General features: G+C 38.8%; 2 protein-coding genes across 2 annotated transcripts; both read left to right on the forward strand.

Annotated features, from left to right (window-relative positions):
- The first annotated feature begins 1,296 nt into the window (after positions 1 to 1,296).
- Positions 1,297 to 4,977, forward strand: LOC309702017 (myeloid-associated differentiation marker homolog). The gene is made up of 2 exons (XM_082526399.1): positions 1,297 to 1,450; positions 3,539 to 4,977. Exon 2 carries the CDS (start codon positions 3,664 to 3,666, stop codon positions 4,507 to 4,509), a length of 846 nt encoding a protein of 281 aa, XP_082382525.1. The 5' UTR covers positions 1,297 to 1,450; positions 3,539 to 3,663; the 3' UTR covers positions 4,510 to 4,977.
- A 4,751-nt stretch (positions 4,978 to 9,728) lies between these two features.
- LOC309701959 (uncharacterized protein) lies at positions 9,729 to 14,206 on the forward strand. The gene is made up of 4 exons (XM_082526313.1): positions 9,729 to 10,248; positions 11,107 to 11,301; positions 11,484 to 11,543; positions 11,911 to 14,206. The coding sequence occupies exons 1-4, from the start codon at positions 10,242 to 10,244 to the stop codon at positions 13,314 to 13,316; spliced, it is 1,668 nt and encodes a 555-aa protein (XP_082382439.1). The 5' UTR covers positions 9,729 to 10,241; the 3' UTR covers positions 13,317 to 14,206.
- Positions 14,207 to 15,475: the final 1,269 nt, after the last annotated feature.

Below are 15,475 nucleotides of genomic sequence, written 5' to 3' on the forward strand. Positions count from 1 at the left end.
AATGAATTGTCACTGATATTTTTGGATGCATTTTTCCCCTTACTGACTTGCAAGGTTGTGTTGAGTGCTTAAAAAGAAGGCTCAAGAGGCTTCTTGAGTTCCAAAACAACTGACAGAGTTGTAGGTATTTAAGCCTTAGAGTGGGTGTCTCTTTAGAGATGGTCCTAGTGTTATTGACACATTATTAATCATATGAGTCATCACATAGGCCAGAGTGTCGAACCGCTGTAAGACATTGCCCTAAATACACAATAAATACATAATACATAAAAAATTTAGAGTAATTGCCAAGGAAAATGATGGAATGTGCTACACTAACAAGATGTTGTGGTTGATTTGGTTGTGGGTGCTACTACCACATAGCAAAATGGTATGGCCCGGACCTGGCCCACACAATGTGCTTACACATGGCTCACATGCCGCAAAGAATGACAGCCCTTTGCTGGCCCAGATCTGGTTTGCCAGATGTGGCCCACACATGGGTCAGCACCAGTGTTGGGTAAGTTACTTTAAAAAAGTAATTAATTACTAATTACTTAGTCAATATTGTATTTAAAATACTTATCTAATTGCTGTGTCAGAAAAGTAACTTAATTTAACTAAATACTTCTTAAAATCCCTATAAACCTTGAGTGGGCAAACAATAGAAATTAATCATTTTTTTTAAAGACAGTAAGCAGCGGTAGCACCTCTTCCATAATGTAGCCTGCAATCATTTTTTAAGCTCACCTTCAGACGCTTTCTGTGCTGCTGACGTAAAATCAAGTTTTGCCCCACATCTTTATGCACGCTCATCACCATCCTCGATGAGTCTATGACATGTCATCTGTGAACTTCACGATTGTACCAGACGGGTGCAGCGGTTTGCTTAGAGGGAAGAGAGGAGAGAGGAGGGCACAACCCTGGGAGGATTTTCTGGATGCTTGATGTGATTCTTTCCAGCCTCACTTACTGCTTCCCCTCTGTAAAATTCCACTCAGGAGTCTTGACATTTCTACTCAGAAGTAACTTGAAATTTCAAGATAGTCATAATGTGGGGTTATTGTGTCAGAATTTTGACACAATAACCCCAAATTATGACATAACTTACACTTTTGACCTATCGCTGCCTGTTAATTTATTTATTCATTTATTTGTTTACTGGCAGTACCAAGCGTCCACGCCCATGCAGCAGCGCTACTCGACACAACTGCGTAAGCATCTGTGAGGACATGCCAGAAATGACCTTTTTATTTGTTCCTTTATTATGTGAGTAAGCCATCTCCGAGAAGAGGAACTGTGACAATTTTGCTGGACGTGGAGGAGGTTTTAGACTTTACCAAATATGGCAGTGTGGGGCGTGGGACCCACAGTCCGCAGACAGATATCGCTGGATAACAGAGGGGATGCGCCGAGGAACTTAAAGCTTTAACATTATTGTGAAATAAAACTCCTGGTGGCTCAGAAATCGGTAAGATCCCGCCTCAGAATGATATGTTGCTCTGAAAGATTTTAAGTAAAACGTAGCAGTTCGTGTTTATCGCGGTCTATTCTTGGAGTAGAGCTGATTACAAAGGCATAGCACCGAGGCGCGGTATGTCCGCTATCTGACATGGAAAACTTCTTAATTACTCAGTTAAACGGTTGATAAACGCCTCTGTTATACAGAACATACTCTTAGAAATAAACACGCCTCCTCTGGTAGGGTATCTGCATGAAAACGAGCATAGATTTCTTTCATAGCTTTATTATTTTAAGAGAGGTAAGAAATCCTGCAATAGCCTATTTGATTTAACATAACCTGTTATTTGTGAGAAACTTTCTTTGCCCCCATTTTACAACAGTGTGGGTGGTTCCCTTTAACTTTTAAGCTTTATATGGCACTACCCTCTCGACTGGGTTTTGTTAAGAACCGAGGTATGCATGGTATGCGCGCTACCAAACCAAAAGCGTAAACCCAAACCTGGTTTCCTGTCAGCAGAAGAGGCCACATAACCTACACCGCACAACCGCACCTTTTCCTGATGTCTCGGTACCATGCTGCTGTTGAAATATTAACAGTCATCTCTCTCAGTTTAGATCACCATGCATGGAGTGTGTTTAAACTGAGAGACTCCAACAGGAACTTAAAAAAAACTTTTCTGGATGTTGATCCCTGTTAAAAAATATACCCGAAATAGTCCTAATATTCTGGCATGATTGCCATTTAGTCTGAAAAACTGCTTCGATGTTGCTACTGTTGCTTCCTGGATACTCGCTGTTAGCCCTTCAGAGCTGCTTCCTGTTTTGTGTGAGTTTATTGAACGTGACCTATGGGGGCGGGGGTGAGCTAGAGTTTATCTTCTAGTGAAATTCGCCACACCCTAGAAATACAACAGATGTTTCACTCTTTTGCATTAAAAATGATGTAGGTAAAAGGGTATTTCCTTACTCACTCAATCTGCCAAAACACCTACTTTTACCTATCTCATAAGTATATGGGGATTTGGCTAAAATGCAGAATGCAGAATTTGGAGACACCGGCATCATGAAGCTTTATAGATTAGCTTCAAGATGCCAGATCCATGTGGACTTCAGAGGGAGTCCACATGAGTAATGCACATGAGAAGTTATGAGCAGCGCGGAAACTCTTAATCTTAAAACTGTTTACTCAGTCCTCACGGTGAGTGTTTAGAGGCAAGCCCCACTTAATGCTCCTCAATAATAATGGGAATTTCAAGCAGAAATGAACTGAACTGGGGGTTTTCTCAGCAGTGCGTGCACAGTGAGGGACTCACCTGCTAAATCTGAAATGAGTAAAATAAATGTCAGTGAAAATGCAGGTGTTAGATTAATGCACAAATGTTGCATTTGTTATTATTAGAATGTGATTTTAAAGTGATTTGCAGATACGGTGCAGTAAAATAGTAACTGGGACAGCTTGTGGTCTGATGCTCAATAATATTTGGTATTTTTCATCAGCAGTTCCACACAGATTTCTGTTTGTAATAATGCAGCTTTCCTCTGGATAAATACTGGACTCCACCTGTACTAATCCTCAGAACCTTTTACATAGTGCCCAGTGATTTCTATCAGTACAGTTATTTCTCATGTCAAAAGCATACAGATTTTCCTTTATCCCCCTCTCATTCACCTGAACTGCCTTGCTGTTTCCAGAGAGAAGCATATGTGAAACCTGAGCTTACACCTGATTATTTTTGTTAAAAGTCACTCATCAATCGCTGTCTAATGCTCCCTCCTTGGGATTTTCTGTTAGCTTATTTATGAACAGTCCAGTGGTAAAATGTTGCTAGTATAGTACTAGTATAGCATCAGGATGGCATGTGATTTTAACAAGAAATAAGATTAAACTTAAATGTTAAACTCTGGAAAACTCAGCTACTCTTTTTATGGACTGTGAATAATTCAAGAAATAAATAAATTTAAAACAATTTCAACATTTTTAAAATGTCAAAAATAATTTTGTTTTCCACAGACGTACTGTACAGTTATTCCTTAACTGCATATTAAAACATATTTGCTTCATTTTATTCTGATTATCTTTGTCTTCTTCCTGCAGATTATGAGACAAATGCCCACTAAGTAGAGGAGAAGCAGGATCCGACATTCAGTACAAGACTCGTCTTGAAACTTGCAGGACTATTAAAGTCACTTTCACCTCCTGACAGACTGTAACATCCCATCATGCCATTGATTGTGGTCCCTACTTCCCAGTTGCTCTGGATGCGAGTAGCTGCCCTGTTATTCACCTGTGTGGCATTCAGCGTCGCTGCACATGGAGCTCATCTGCCCCACCAAGGCATGGCTGACTGGTGCATCTTCTGCTGGGCGTTCAGCTTCGCTTGCACTCTGCTGGTCCTGCTGGTAGAGTTGTTCGGCCTCCAGGCCCGGGTGCCAGTGTCCTGGTCCAACTTCCCCATCACTGTCGCCTGCTACGCTGCCCTACTCTGCCTTTCAGCATCCATCATCTTCCCAGTCTTCTTCCTTAAAAAACAGTTGCCCTCTGGTGAAACTCGTGACCATCGCATAGTTTCCACAGTCTTCTCCTGCCTGGCAGCGGTTGCCTACATGGGGGAGGTGAGCCTGTCTAAAGCAAGGCCAGGAGAGGTGGCAGGTTACATGGCTACAGCTCCGGGCTTACTGAAAGTGTGCCAGACCTTTTTGGCCTGTATTATCTTCATCCTCATCAGCAGCCCAGTGACATACGACCATCATCCAGCACTGAAGTGGTGCATGGCAGTGTACTGCATCTGCTTCATCCTCTCCATGGCTGTGGTGGTGCTGTGTGTGGGAGAGTGGACCGGCTGTCTCCCCATCCCATTCTCCAAGTTCCTTTCGGCATACGGGCTCCTGGCAGTTATCATGTATTTGACTGCCACCATCCTCTGGCCTGTGTTCCAGTTTAACAAGAGTTACGGGAGAAACGATAACTCAGAAACAATCGCTGCAGCTGTACTCACTGCCATCAATTTCCTGCTTTATGTTGCTGACCTAGTCTACAGTGCCAGATTAGTGTTTGTCAGTGGCTGAGAAGAGGAGAGATGTAGCGCTAATGTTGCCCCCTCCATTTCAAAATCCTGAAACTTTCTTAAAATCTTGAAATCCTCCGAAGGACTCCCAAATTTGAAAAGCCTGTTTTGCCTGTGAGTATGTATTTATTTGAATGTGATCAAATAATTGCCATACAGCATTTAACCTCTAATGTGAAATGATGTGTGCAACACAACTCAGCTATCAAAGTGTGAGATTTCATATAATCGTGTGGGAAAAAAGTAAATTATGTACTATTAAAGCCAATAAAGTCAGCACACTGGAGCACAGGGGGGTGGCAAAATTGGGCACTTGCATTTCAACACGCTCTAACTGAAATATCATCATCTTGTAATCTTTTGTTAACAGTGCTTTAAAGTCATATCAGTATCAATATCATTATAATACCAACAAAGTATTATGATATTTGTATTAGTTAAAGAAATAAAGCTTTTATCATAAAACAAATATCTCAGACTTTTTACTCACTTGGAAAGGAAATGGAATAAGTGAGATGAGCTGTCAAAGATGACAGGAAGTATCGATAATTAGTTACACTTAGTCATAAAAAGTAATTTTAATTCAAATAAGAATATACATTCTGAGTCATGTGTTTTCACCCTTTAAATAATTGCTACAATGAATACAAGAACTTTCATTTTGTTGGAAATCTATACGTCTTTTTAAATACCCAACACTGATACATGAATCACTTGAGAGGAGACCCTGCAGGGCAGAAAGCACTATTAAGTATTTTATGCAAAGTTTGGCATGTGTGCCACACTGCTGTGGTGAAAGTAATATTTATTGTTTACACTGTTGGTCTGTGCCATATTGTAGTGTTAAAGCTATTGCAGTATTTCCAGAAGAAGTTAATCAGTGTTTTGGTGAATAAGATTGGCAGCCATCTTCATGTCCTTAAAACAAACTCTTGACAGTAACTTTAAAGGATGAAAACCAGGTCCAGGTGGAGGATCTGCCTGAAGAAACGGGAAGTACATTGTAAGCAAACAAAGAAGCAGTTATACAGAAAGCAGGGCTGACAGAAATATAACAAGCAAATGGCTGAATTACACAGAAGCAGAGATCATACAGTTTAGTTTTTAGTGCCTTTGGGGAAATTTTGACAGGCACTACAAAAAAGTGACTCTATTGTGACACTGGGAGAGAACTATTAAAAATGGAAATTATTTTAATAAAAGGAAGATCAGAAAAGCTTAACACCTAAAGGTGGCTGTACAGGATGTAATGCAGCAGAAACATCACAGAAAAAGGTAAAAATAAAGCACATGCTGCAATGAATAAAGTCCAAACTGGTGTAAATGTGATTAAACCTTAGAAAACACACTTAGAAAAGAGGAATTTACCCATTTTAACATTTATATGTTTGTGTTTATTCATAATAGATTATACTTGCTTGTTTTGGCTTTCTCAAATTAATGATGTAGTAGCAAGGTGAATAAAATCAATATTAACAAGAAAACTTAAAATCTGGCTTAATATTAGACATGAACGTCTTCTATCCTTTAATGCTTACCATGTTTCTGCACAAAACATGTGTCTTACCTGTAACCAGTCATGTGTAGTTATATACTGTACTTTCTACTGTACTTTCACCTGTGGAAACACACGAAAAAGAAAAGAATGCAACATTATATGTTTGCATCATCCACTTCATGCCAGAGCAACATGCTATAATAACATATAGGGGCTCATAGCAAGACCACTGGAACATTTATCTTTTCTGTTCTAGTGTAGAAGGGTAAACCTCACATATGTGTTAAGATATTCATGCTAACGCAGAATTCAGCAACTGAAAATAGTAGTGAAGGGTCCTGAAATACTGACGCACCGACGCATGTATCAAGCTCACAGAGCGATGCCTGTATCGGTGCGTGCGTCGCTTTAAGAAAAAGTCACGTGATCGATACAGCCGCTCTATCAATCATTGCCAACGCGCCAAACTGTGTTTAAAAGGTACCGCATAGTGATGGGATTTCCGGCTCGTTTTAGAGAACTGACTCTTTCGGCTCGGCTCACTAAAAAGAGCCGGCTCTTTCGGCTCCGAACCGGCTCTTCAGGTTGTTTTGTTGCTTTAGTTAATTAATTATCAACAACAATATAAAATTATGCACAAAAGGAAATAGTAATGTAAAAAAACTTGGTTTTCTTTATGTATGTTTATATATAAATACTTATGGGGACCCCTAGAGACGAAACATGTACAAACTCCAAAGCACTTAGAAATTCCAAAGCACATATAGCGTTAACTGAACTTCCAAAACAGAGCTACCTAGATCACTTAAATTACACTAATCGAATGCATATGTCTATTGTTTTTGTATTAAAATATGTGTGTGTATATATATATATATATATATATATATGTATATATATATATATTTATTTATATATATATATATATTTATTTATTTATTTATTTTTTATTTATTTATTATATATATTTTTTTTATTTCAAATAATTAGAAGAAAAAAAACTTCATTTACCTGTTGCTACCACACACCCAATCTGATTGTTGGTACTTGCTGGCTTGTGTAGCCACTAGGTAACAAAAGCTCAACACGGCCCTTAGCATCCTGGAGCACTTCTGTTGTGTTTTGGAGTTTGTACGTGCTTTGACGTTTGTACGTGCTTTGTCTCTAGGGGCCACTGCATCACTCCACGTAAAATGTAATAAATAAATTATAAAATACAAAAACCAACTATTTACATTTAATACATTTCAACTTTTAACTACTTAAATTTTCAGGTTTTTCCTTTTAAACAAATTTAAAGTGAAACAACACAAAACACTGCAAACCACAACACAGTAAAATATAAACTAAAATATGGAAAAAAGGGTGAAAAAAAGAACACCCAGATCTTTAATTAAGGGAAAGGTTGGCATTTAGAAATATTAATATCACACTCAACTGACTGCGTTTTATCTTCCCATTGCACTGATGGGTGGACAGTTCTTAGGTGCCTGTGCATGTTGTTTGTGGAGCCAGCTCTATATGATATCCTTTTCTTGTAGACACCCCCCCCCCCCCCACGGCTCGCATCGTTCACTTCAAAGATCCGGCTCTAAGAGCCATTTCGTTCGCGACCGACCCATCACTAGCACCGCATCCGCATCTGCCAACGGAATGAGTCGCGACCAAAAAAACCCACAAAATTACTCTGGTAAAGATAAAAAAAAAATTAAAAATACACATCTCTCCATAACAAAATGGAGCCCGAAAGAAAAAGAAATGTTTCTGCTGTGTGGGTTCATTTTGATCTTTTAACTGCAAATAAGGTAATAGTTTGTCTGTCTTTGTTTCAGTGTAATCTATCAGAATAGGAAAAACAGCAATGTGACTTGAAGTGTAAATTATTTATTTCATTTTATGCAGGTTAAATGTCACATCTGTTCTGCGGAGCTTTCTTACACAAACAAAAGCACATCTTCAGTGTTTAGGCATTACAGAGCCAAACATGAAAATAAGACAAACACACCGAGAATGAACACAGGTCGGCCTATATAGACACTGAACAGCTTTATCATCATTTTTTTTATTAATATGTGTTTTATTATTTTTAAATCAAGCATCTAGGAAGACTGCTCTGGACCAGGCAGTCCTGAATTTTATTATAAAGGACTGCCAACCCCTTAGTAATGTGGAGAGTGTTGGAGAGAAAAATTCCAAGATCAGAGGATGCTTTAACGTACTGAGGGAATAGAAAGACATCTTATCCGAACCTTTTCCACCTGGCTTTACAGCTTTTGTGTACCCCAGCTTCATCTGTGCCTGTGAGTTTTCCAAAGCTGGGGAAATGGTGTAAAAAAATAAATGCAATAGACTGAATGCAAAAACATTGGATAAACCTATTTTTCTGAATAGAAATTTATAATAAACTGAGTCAAATGGGTAATATTACATTCACAATACTTTCATTTTAATGTTCACTTAATGTCATTCACAATATAAATTAAAGATGTCTACAATATTTGCAATATAAAAGATATAAAATGATTCCATGGAAAGTACAATACCTTAAAGTGTACAAGTATGACTAGGTTATTGAATCAGTGTCTGTTGTGAGTCTCAAGTAAGTGGCCTGCAATGATATTTAAGGTCCAGCAGGTGTCAGTATGGAGCAAAACAGCAACACTGTGTCGTCAAAGGAAGTCACTGTGCATTGGCCGGGAAACTGTCGACACAGTATCGATACAGTTCGGGAAATGTGCTGAAATGCTTCACGAGGCCTCATCTACCCATCACAAGAAAACAGACATTCAGCTGCACTTTTTATTTCCACTCAAACCGAAAACCGCAGCTCTCTCCACCCCAACTTTTCAAACAGCAAGTGAAAGTAAACTCTAGTGATGGGCAGATGAAGCTTCATGAAGCACTGAAGCTTTTCATCCAATTGGTTCATCCCAGCGCAAAGCGTCTTGAAGCTTCATTTGCTCTAGTAGGACATCTACTGGACGTAAAAATATTAGTTGGCATGAATTTGAAGAGTGTGGCCTTTTTGCACACAGCCTGTAAATGTCAACAACAAAAGGAGTGTGTAAAACATGTATACTGTAGTGATGCAGTATACTGTGTATATTTATACTGGCAGTATGGAAAATGATTATTTGGAAATGCTTAAAATGGAAATGATCATTTACTGTGAGGTGAGGTGTGGTTGGGGTGTGGACAGTAGTTGTGCTTTTGTAACGCTGAGGTATGGACAGCTACACACTGAGGCTTTGAGCCTCAGTCCTGCCTGTTCACATTTTATTCTGTAAAAACTAAATTTTCACTGCTTTTATGGCCTTTTTAGTGGGGAGAACATAGCTAGGATTTAATGATTTAACAAATCTTTTAAATCCTTTGTCCTCCACAATGCTAAATGGCTGTGAGTCCTCAATCACCATGCTGACCAGGTCTTCATCTATTTGAGATTGTTCTCCTGAGGAAAGACAATAAAGACAAAGCACAGATATAAATAACCACACACGTAACTTATTACAGTTGTATAATATTGTTATATCATTTAGTAACATTACTGCATGCTATATTATCATGGCATTTGATGGCTCACCTGGTCTTGCTCCACAATCGGTGTTCCCCTTATTCTCATGCAAAGCTCTGCCTAAGCATGGATGAGGTGTTGTTGTTATATCCCAGCTCCCTGGCACATAGCAAACACTTCACCTTGTGCAAAAGTACAGACAGCTCAACATAAATTGTATTGCACCATCAGTATTATGAAAATACATCTTCTGTAGAAATTTACATACCTTGTTGGGAGGAATAAGATCAAAATGTTCCCACACAGGGGAGGACATCCTCCTCTTCTTAGCTGGCTCCATTCTCTCCTGACTTTCTGTCCTCACTCTCATAAACCTCCAAACTGTCTCCAAACTCTCACTAACCGCAGCTCTCCATCAAACACCCACATTTTGAATGAAGTCTGAGGGGTTTATATCGCTGTCATAGCTCGCGGCAAAGTTCGAACCACTTCATGAACCAGTCACGTGGTACAGCCGGGCAGCGAGGCTTCGGACGTCATCATTTTCATCTTCTCCCATAAATGAGGCAAGCCTCGATACGCGCATCGCGGAAACGCCCCCTCAATTACTCGACACAAGCTTTGAAGCCTCGATACAGAACGTCACATCACTAGTAAACTCAGAGAATAAACGAAGAAAAGCAACGATCTTCAAGCTCTGGTCTTCTAATTTTCTGCAAGCATGCCTGGTAAGTTATTTTAGCACTAATATCCTGCAGTCAAAACAACCATGTGCATTTTGATAAGTCTAATAAATAATCAAAGGAAACGAAACTTGGTTGGTGCTTTAAGGCTATTGCGATGAAATCATAATCACAGAAATGTTGGACCAGACCAAGCAAGTAACCTGCTGGCGCTTTTGATTTTGATACATGACTCATCATTTTAACATGTCAGCCAGACTGCGTTAAATACATTTGATTTTAATGACCTTTTGTAGCTTTTTATAACTAAACGAAAACAAAACCAAATTAGCTCTGTTTTTGTCATTTCATCTACAAGGCCGCAGTGAACGCAGGAAAAAAGAAATCAAAAGTGAAACCAAAGATAACAAAGCTTCATGACACAACATTATTTCAGGAACATTTCAGGACAGAACAGGAATATTTCAGGAACCTCTAGATGGAGCCAAAACCAAACATTAGTAGAGCAGACATGTTTCTCACTGTCTTCAAGACCCATTTTCACCTGCTTTTTACCTCTGTGGAAATTGAAGAGAGTTTATAAATATTAGAGTAATGCATGACATTGAAACGTACAGATATTTAGTCCTGAAAATAAATGTACACATACATAGGCCATCTCATGCATACATTTTCCATGAGTTACAGTCTGGAATAAATTCATAGCCAATTGCACAACTGACATAAATGTAGCTCTAGAATGTCTAAAGAGGTAGTTTTCTTGTGAAGTTAGTGTGATAAACATGAGATCATATGAACATGAATGATGGTCAGGTTTTTTTTTATGTATCTAACAAAATACAGTTTTGATTTTGGAGCTTGTGATCATGGTTTGACAAACAAACTGCAATTTATCTCTTCTAGAACACCCAGGAATCCCGCAGCTCCCCACTGAAGTCAGGGAAAGCTTCTCCAAGGATGCATGGATCAAATTAACAGGCCCTGCAGCTGGACCACTGATGGAAGCTTTATGTCAAAGTGTAGCAGGTTTGCAGGAAAATATGAGCATTAAAGTGGTAACACCACTGGAAGAAGATGCAGCACAGAAAGATGTGACAGGTATCCTGAACGAAACAGATAAACCCAGCATATCTGTGTCATTTTGTCAAATTTATTCTTTGCAAAGCATGACTTTATTCCTCGTATAACTTTAAAAAAAATTGATTTAAGAAATATGAATAAACCGCTCTATCAAAACAGAATTATCTAATGTGTTATTTTCACTCGTTTTACTTTTTTAGTGCCACCAACAATAATGGTCATGGAAGGAAAAGCAGCTGGGGCTCAAAAGTACATCAAAGGTAACAACTTATTTGAGAACACTTTAGTTTGAATCAGTTGCGTTCTCTGAGGAAAACATTATCACAGACTGCTCTCCTGGTCCTGTTTTTTTCTTTTTGGTAAATACATTTGAAGAGAGAGCGTGTGGAAATGTCTATTTCATTCAATCCTTGATTTCTTCCTGTTTTCTTCTTTCCTTTGTCGGTTTACACTGGACACAGTCACATCTTTTCTAGCACAAACCTTTAAACAGTTATTATCTAATGAATGATGGCTGAACAACAGACACACTTATGCGTATTTTTCTTATTTAATCTTTGAGCTTAATATTACAACATATGAGTACTCAAATGCTCCTATTAATTTTCTGTTTTCACTTCTTTCCAGTGGAAAAATTGTACAGGATTGTCCTACTGGGAAACACTGAAGCTGTAAAAAGTAGCCTAGCAAACGCCATATTTGGAGAAGACGTGTTCCAGGTTAACAACACTGAATGTCAAACTGAGTCCAAATCTGTCCATGGAAGAAGGATTACCCTGATCAACACTCCTGATTTACTTTGCACAAATAGATCAGAGGAGGAGCTGAAGCCTGAAATACTGAGGTGTATCACTGAGTGCACTCCAGGGCCTCATGCTTTTCTCATCATGCTCAAAGTGGAGAAATCCACAGAGCAGCAGCAGCAGAAGGCTGTTATTGAGAAAATAAGCCAGTACTTCTCAGAGGAAGTTTTCAAATATGCTGCAGTTGTCTTTACTCAGGATGGCCCAGACTCAGATGAAATGAAGATCAAAGAGTTTATAGATCAGAATAAATATCTGAGTGATCTGATGAGGAAGTGCAAGAGCCGATACCACATCATTAATAAATACAACGGACAGGGTGACAGCAGCCAGTCCCAGGTTACAGAGCTGCTCAACACAATAGACCAGATAGTTAAACAAAACAAAGGAGTGTGCTACACTAACAACATATTGCACCAAGGAGGCACCTGCAGTAACAACAGTGTCTCTAAGAATGACATGATCAAACTTACAGGCCCTGCATCAGAATCAGTGGCAAAGGCTTTCTCTGGGTCAACTGTTGTAGTTTTAACTCCCGGATCAGATGTAGAAGAGGAAATAGAAGAAGACAATAAAGAAGAAGATAAAGAAAAAGAAGAATTAGATGAAGTAGAAGAAGAAGTAGAAGAAGATAATGAGGATGAAGAAACAGAAAAGCAACCTGAAGAAGACAAATATAAAAAAGTTAAAAAAACAAACAAGCCCCACAGTAAAGAAAGAGGACAATCATCCGGGAGCGGCGGATTTTGGAACACTCTGTGTGCTGTGTTTGGGTTCTGTTTAGGGTTGGGAACAACCGCATTAGGGTTTATACTAGCCACATTAGGGTCTATACCAGCCACATTAGGGTCTATACTAGCCACATTAGGGTCTATACTAGCCACATTAGGGTCTATACCAGCCACATTAGGGTCTATACCAGCCACATTAGGGTTTATATCAAGAGCAGTGATAAAAGGAGTTGCAGCAATATTAGGAACATGGGCAATGCTAAAAGTAAGAAAATTTGTAAATTGGGCATATGATATTATATGCAGAGTTTTAGCATGGATTAAAAAAATGAATCAACTTTTGCAAGACCTGTGTCAAAATCGAGGAGTGATACTACTGGTGTTTGTGTTCTACTCCTTGCTTCTTTCATGGCTTTTTCTTAAAGGGCCCTTTGCTGGGACACTCATCTTAACACAGTTTCTGTTTCTTGTCACCATTCTTGCCATCATAGAATTTTAGCACAGTTTATGTGTGTGCCCTTTTTAATTTAGAGAACAGCATCACACACGGCTTAAGAAGAAGCACTTGTTTGCCAAAGCAGTTCACTCTGTGGTGCAGTATTTACTTTTAAGTAAATGGTATTGGATTTAGTATATATATATTCATTTGGTTTTCTTTTTCCTTTTAAATATACTGTTGGGATTCAGAGATTCTTTTATTGCTACCATATAATTTGCCTTATGAAGAATGTATTAATAACATGTTTCACAGTATCATTTATCAGTAATATTTCCTACAGGGTTTATATTGCATTGAATATGTCTGTCATCACATTGACCTTTCTATTTTTATAGGTTGAGTTCATTTTATACACAATGCATAAATGTGCTTGGTTAGAGTTGATGTTCCATTCTAGAAGGTTTTAAGCTTCACTGGTGAGAGTGTCCAGATGATACATGCTGAGGGGAGATGAGAACATAGCAGGTTAATTGCATGCACGCTTACAATACACATATTAATCTAGTAGCAGGTCTGAGCAAAGGCCTGAGCATCTTCTGCTTCAGTTTGAGACTGGCTGCAAAGTACTCTACTTAGTGATTAATGACGAGGGTCCATTATTAGCTCTCAGAGATGCTAAGACCTGAAGTTATTACCATAAAAGGCAAGTAATGTAGAAAGGAGAAGTTATATGTCGGTGAAGGGTTATTAGAAGTGTACGTGATGTACCCTTGTCTGCACGGGTTGAACTTTTGCCCGTCTGTCACCATGTATTTTTGAACTGTATTGACGTAGGTGTGATATTTTGTCCTATAAAACCAGAACCCAGTGTATTCTTGTCAGAGCAACCCATTCCGTATGCTGACGGTTGGTTGTTTTCCTGTGATAATAAAACTCATCGTTTGATTGCACTTTTCCGGAGCCTCCGTCGTTTGTTGTCTGGTCTAAAGTTGATCGATCTCGCAGCAATACATTAAGAAATTTGCACAGCAATAAGAATCAGATAGGCATAGCATAGCAGAAGTTTGCTTTGATACACAAAGATTACATCAGAGTAATCAATAATAGCTTTTAATTTGTAAATAACATTACACAAATAACTTGAGCTTATTAATATCATACTATAATGCATTTCCTGTGTACATACGTGTTTATTTACCAGATCTAAGTGTATCTAACAGAAGCAAAATATAGTCTATCTGCATTACAAAAGTAAATTATGTACTATTAAAGCCAATAAAGTCAGCACACTGGAGCACAGGGGGGTGGCAAAATTGGGCACTTGCATTTCAACACGCTCTAACTGAAAGATCATCATCCTGTAATCTTTTGTTAATAGTTCTTTAAAGTCACATCTGTATCAATATCATAATAATAACAACAAAGTATTATGATATTTGTATCAGTTAAAGAAATAAAGCTTTTACAATAAAACAAATAGACTTTTTACTCACTTGGAAATGAAATGGAATAAGTGAGATGAGCTGTCAAAGATGACAGGAAGTATTGATAATTAGTTATACTTAGTGATAAAAAGTAATTTTAATTCAAATAAGAATATACATTATGAGTCATGTGATTTCACCCTTTAAATAATTCCTACAATGAATACAAGAACTTATAAGAAAATTTTCTTTGGAAAGCTATACGTAGTTTTAAATACCCAACACTGACATATGAATCACTTGAGAGGAGACCAGATTTAAAAACACAGACTGGAATATGTTCACCCACACAGACCTGGACCAGTACGCCTCATCTGTACTGGATTACATCTCCGAAACCACAGACAGTGTCACCACCCAGAAACGGATCACCATGTACCCCAACCAGAAGCCTTGGATGAACCGGGATGTTCGTCTCCTCCTGAAGGCCCGCAACACCGCCTTTAGGTCAGGAGATGCACACGCCTACAGCACAGCCAGGGCTAATCTAAAGAAGGGCATCAAAAAAGCCAAACACCATTACAAAAAGAAGGTAGAAGAACACTTCTCCAACTCCAACCCCCGACGCATGTGGCAAGGACTCCAGACCATCACAGACTACAGGACCACCAAACCCTCCCCCGCATCCTCTGATGTCTCCTTCCTCAACTAGCTCAACAACTTTTATGCTCGTTTTGAGCGAGGGAACCCCACAACCACAACCAAAGCAGACATGACGCCAGACCACCAACCTCT

This window comes from Aulonocara stuartgranti (assembly GCF_965226115.1).
Source record: "Aulonocara stuartgranti genome assembly, chromosome: 3".
Taxonomy (NCBI): Eukaryota; Metazoa; Chordata; class Actinopteri; order Cichliformes; family Cichlidae; genus Aulonocara; species Aulonocara stuartgranti.

What these genes read in the sequence shown, in the direction of transcription:
- LOC309702017 (XM_082526399.1), top strand. Translation starts at nt 3,664, where the DNA reads ATGCCATTGATTGTGGTCCCTACTTCCCAGTTGCTCTGGATGCGAGTA.
- LOC309701959 (XM_082526313.1), top strand. An exon ending in AGCACAGAAAGATGTGACAG is followed by an intron (nt 11,302 to 11,483) that starts GTATCCTGAACG and finishes TTACTTTTTTAG; the next exon opens with TGCCACCAACAATAATGGTC. An exon ending in GGCTCAAAAGTACATCAAAG is followed by an intron (nt 11,544 to 11,910) that starts GTAACAACTTAT and finishes ACTTCTTTCCAG; the next exon opens with TGGAAAAATTGTACAGGATT.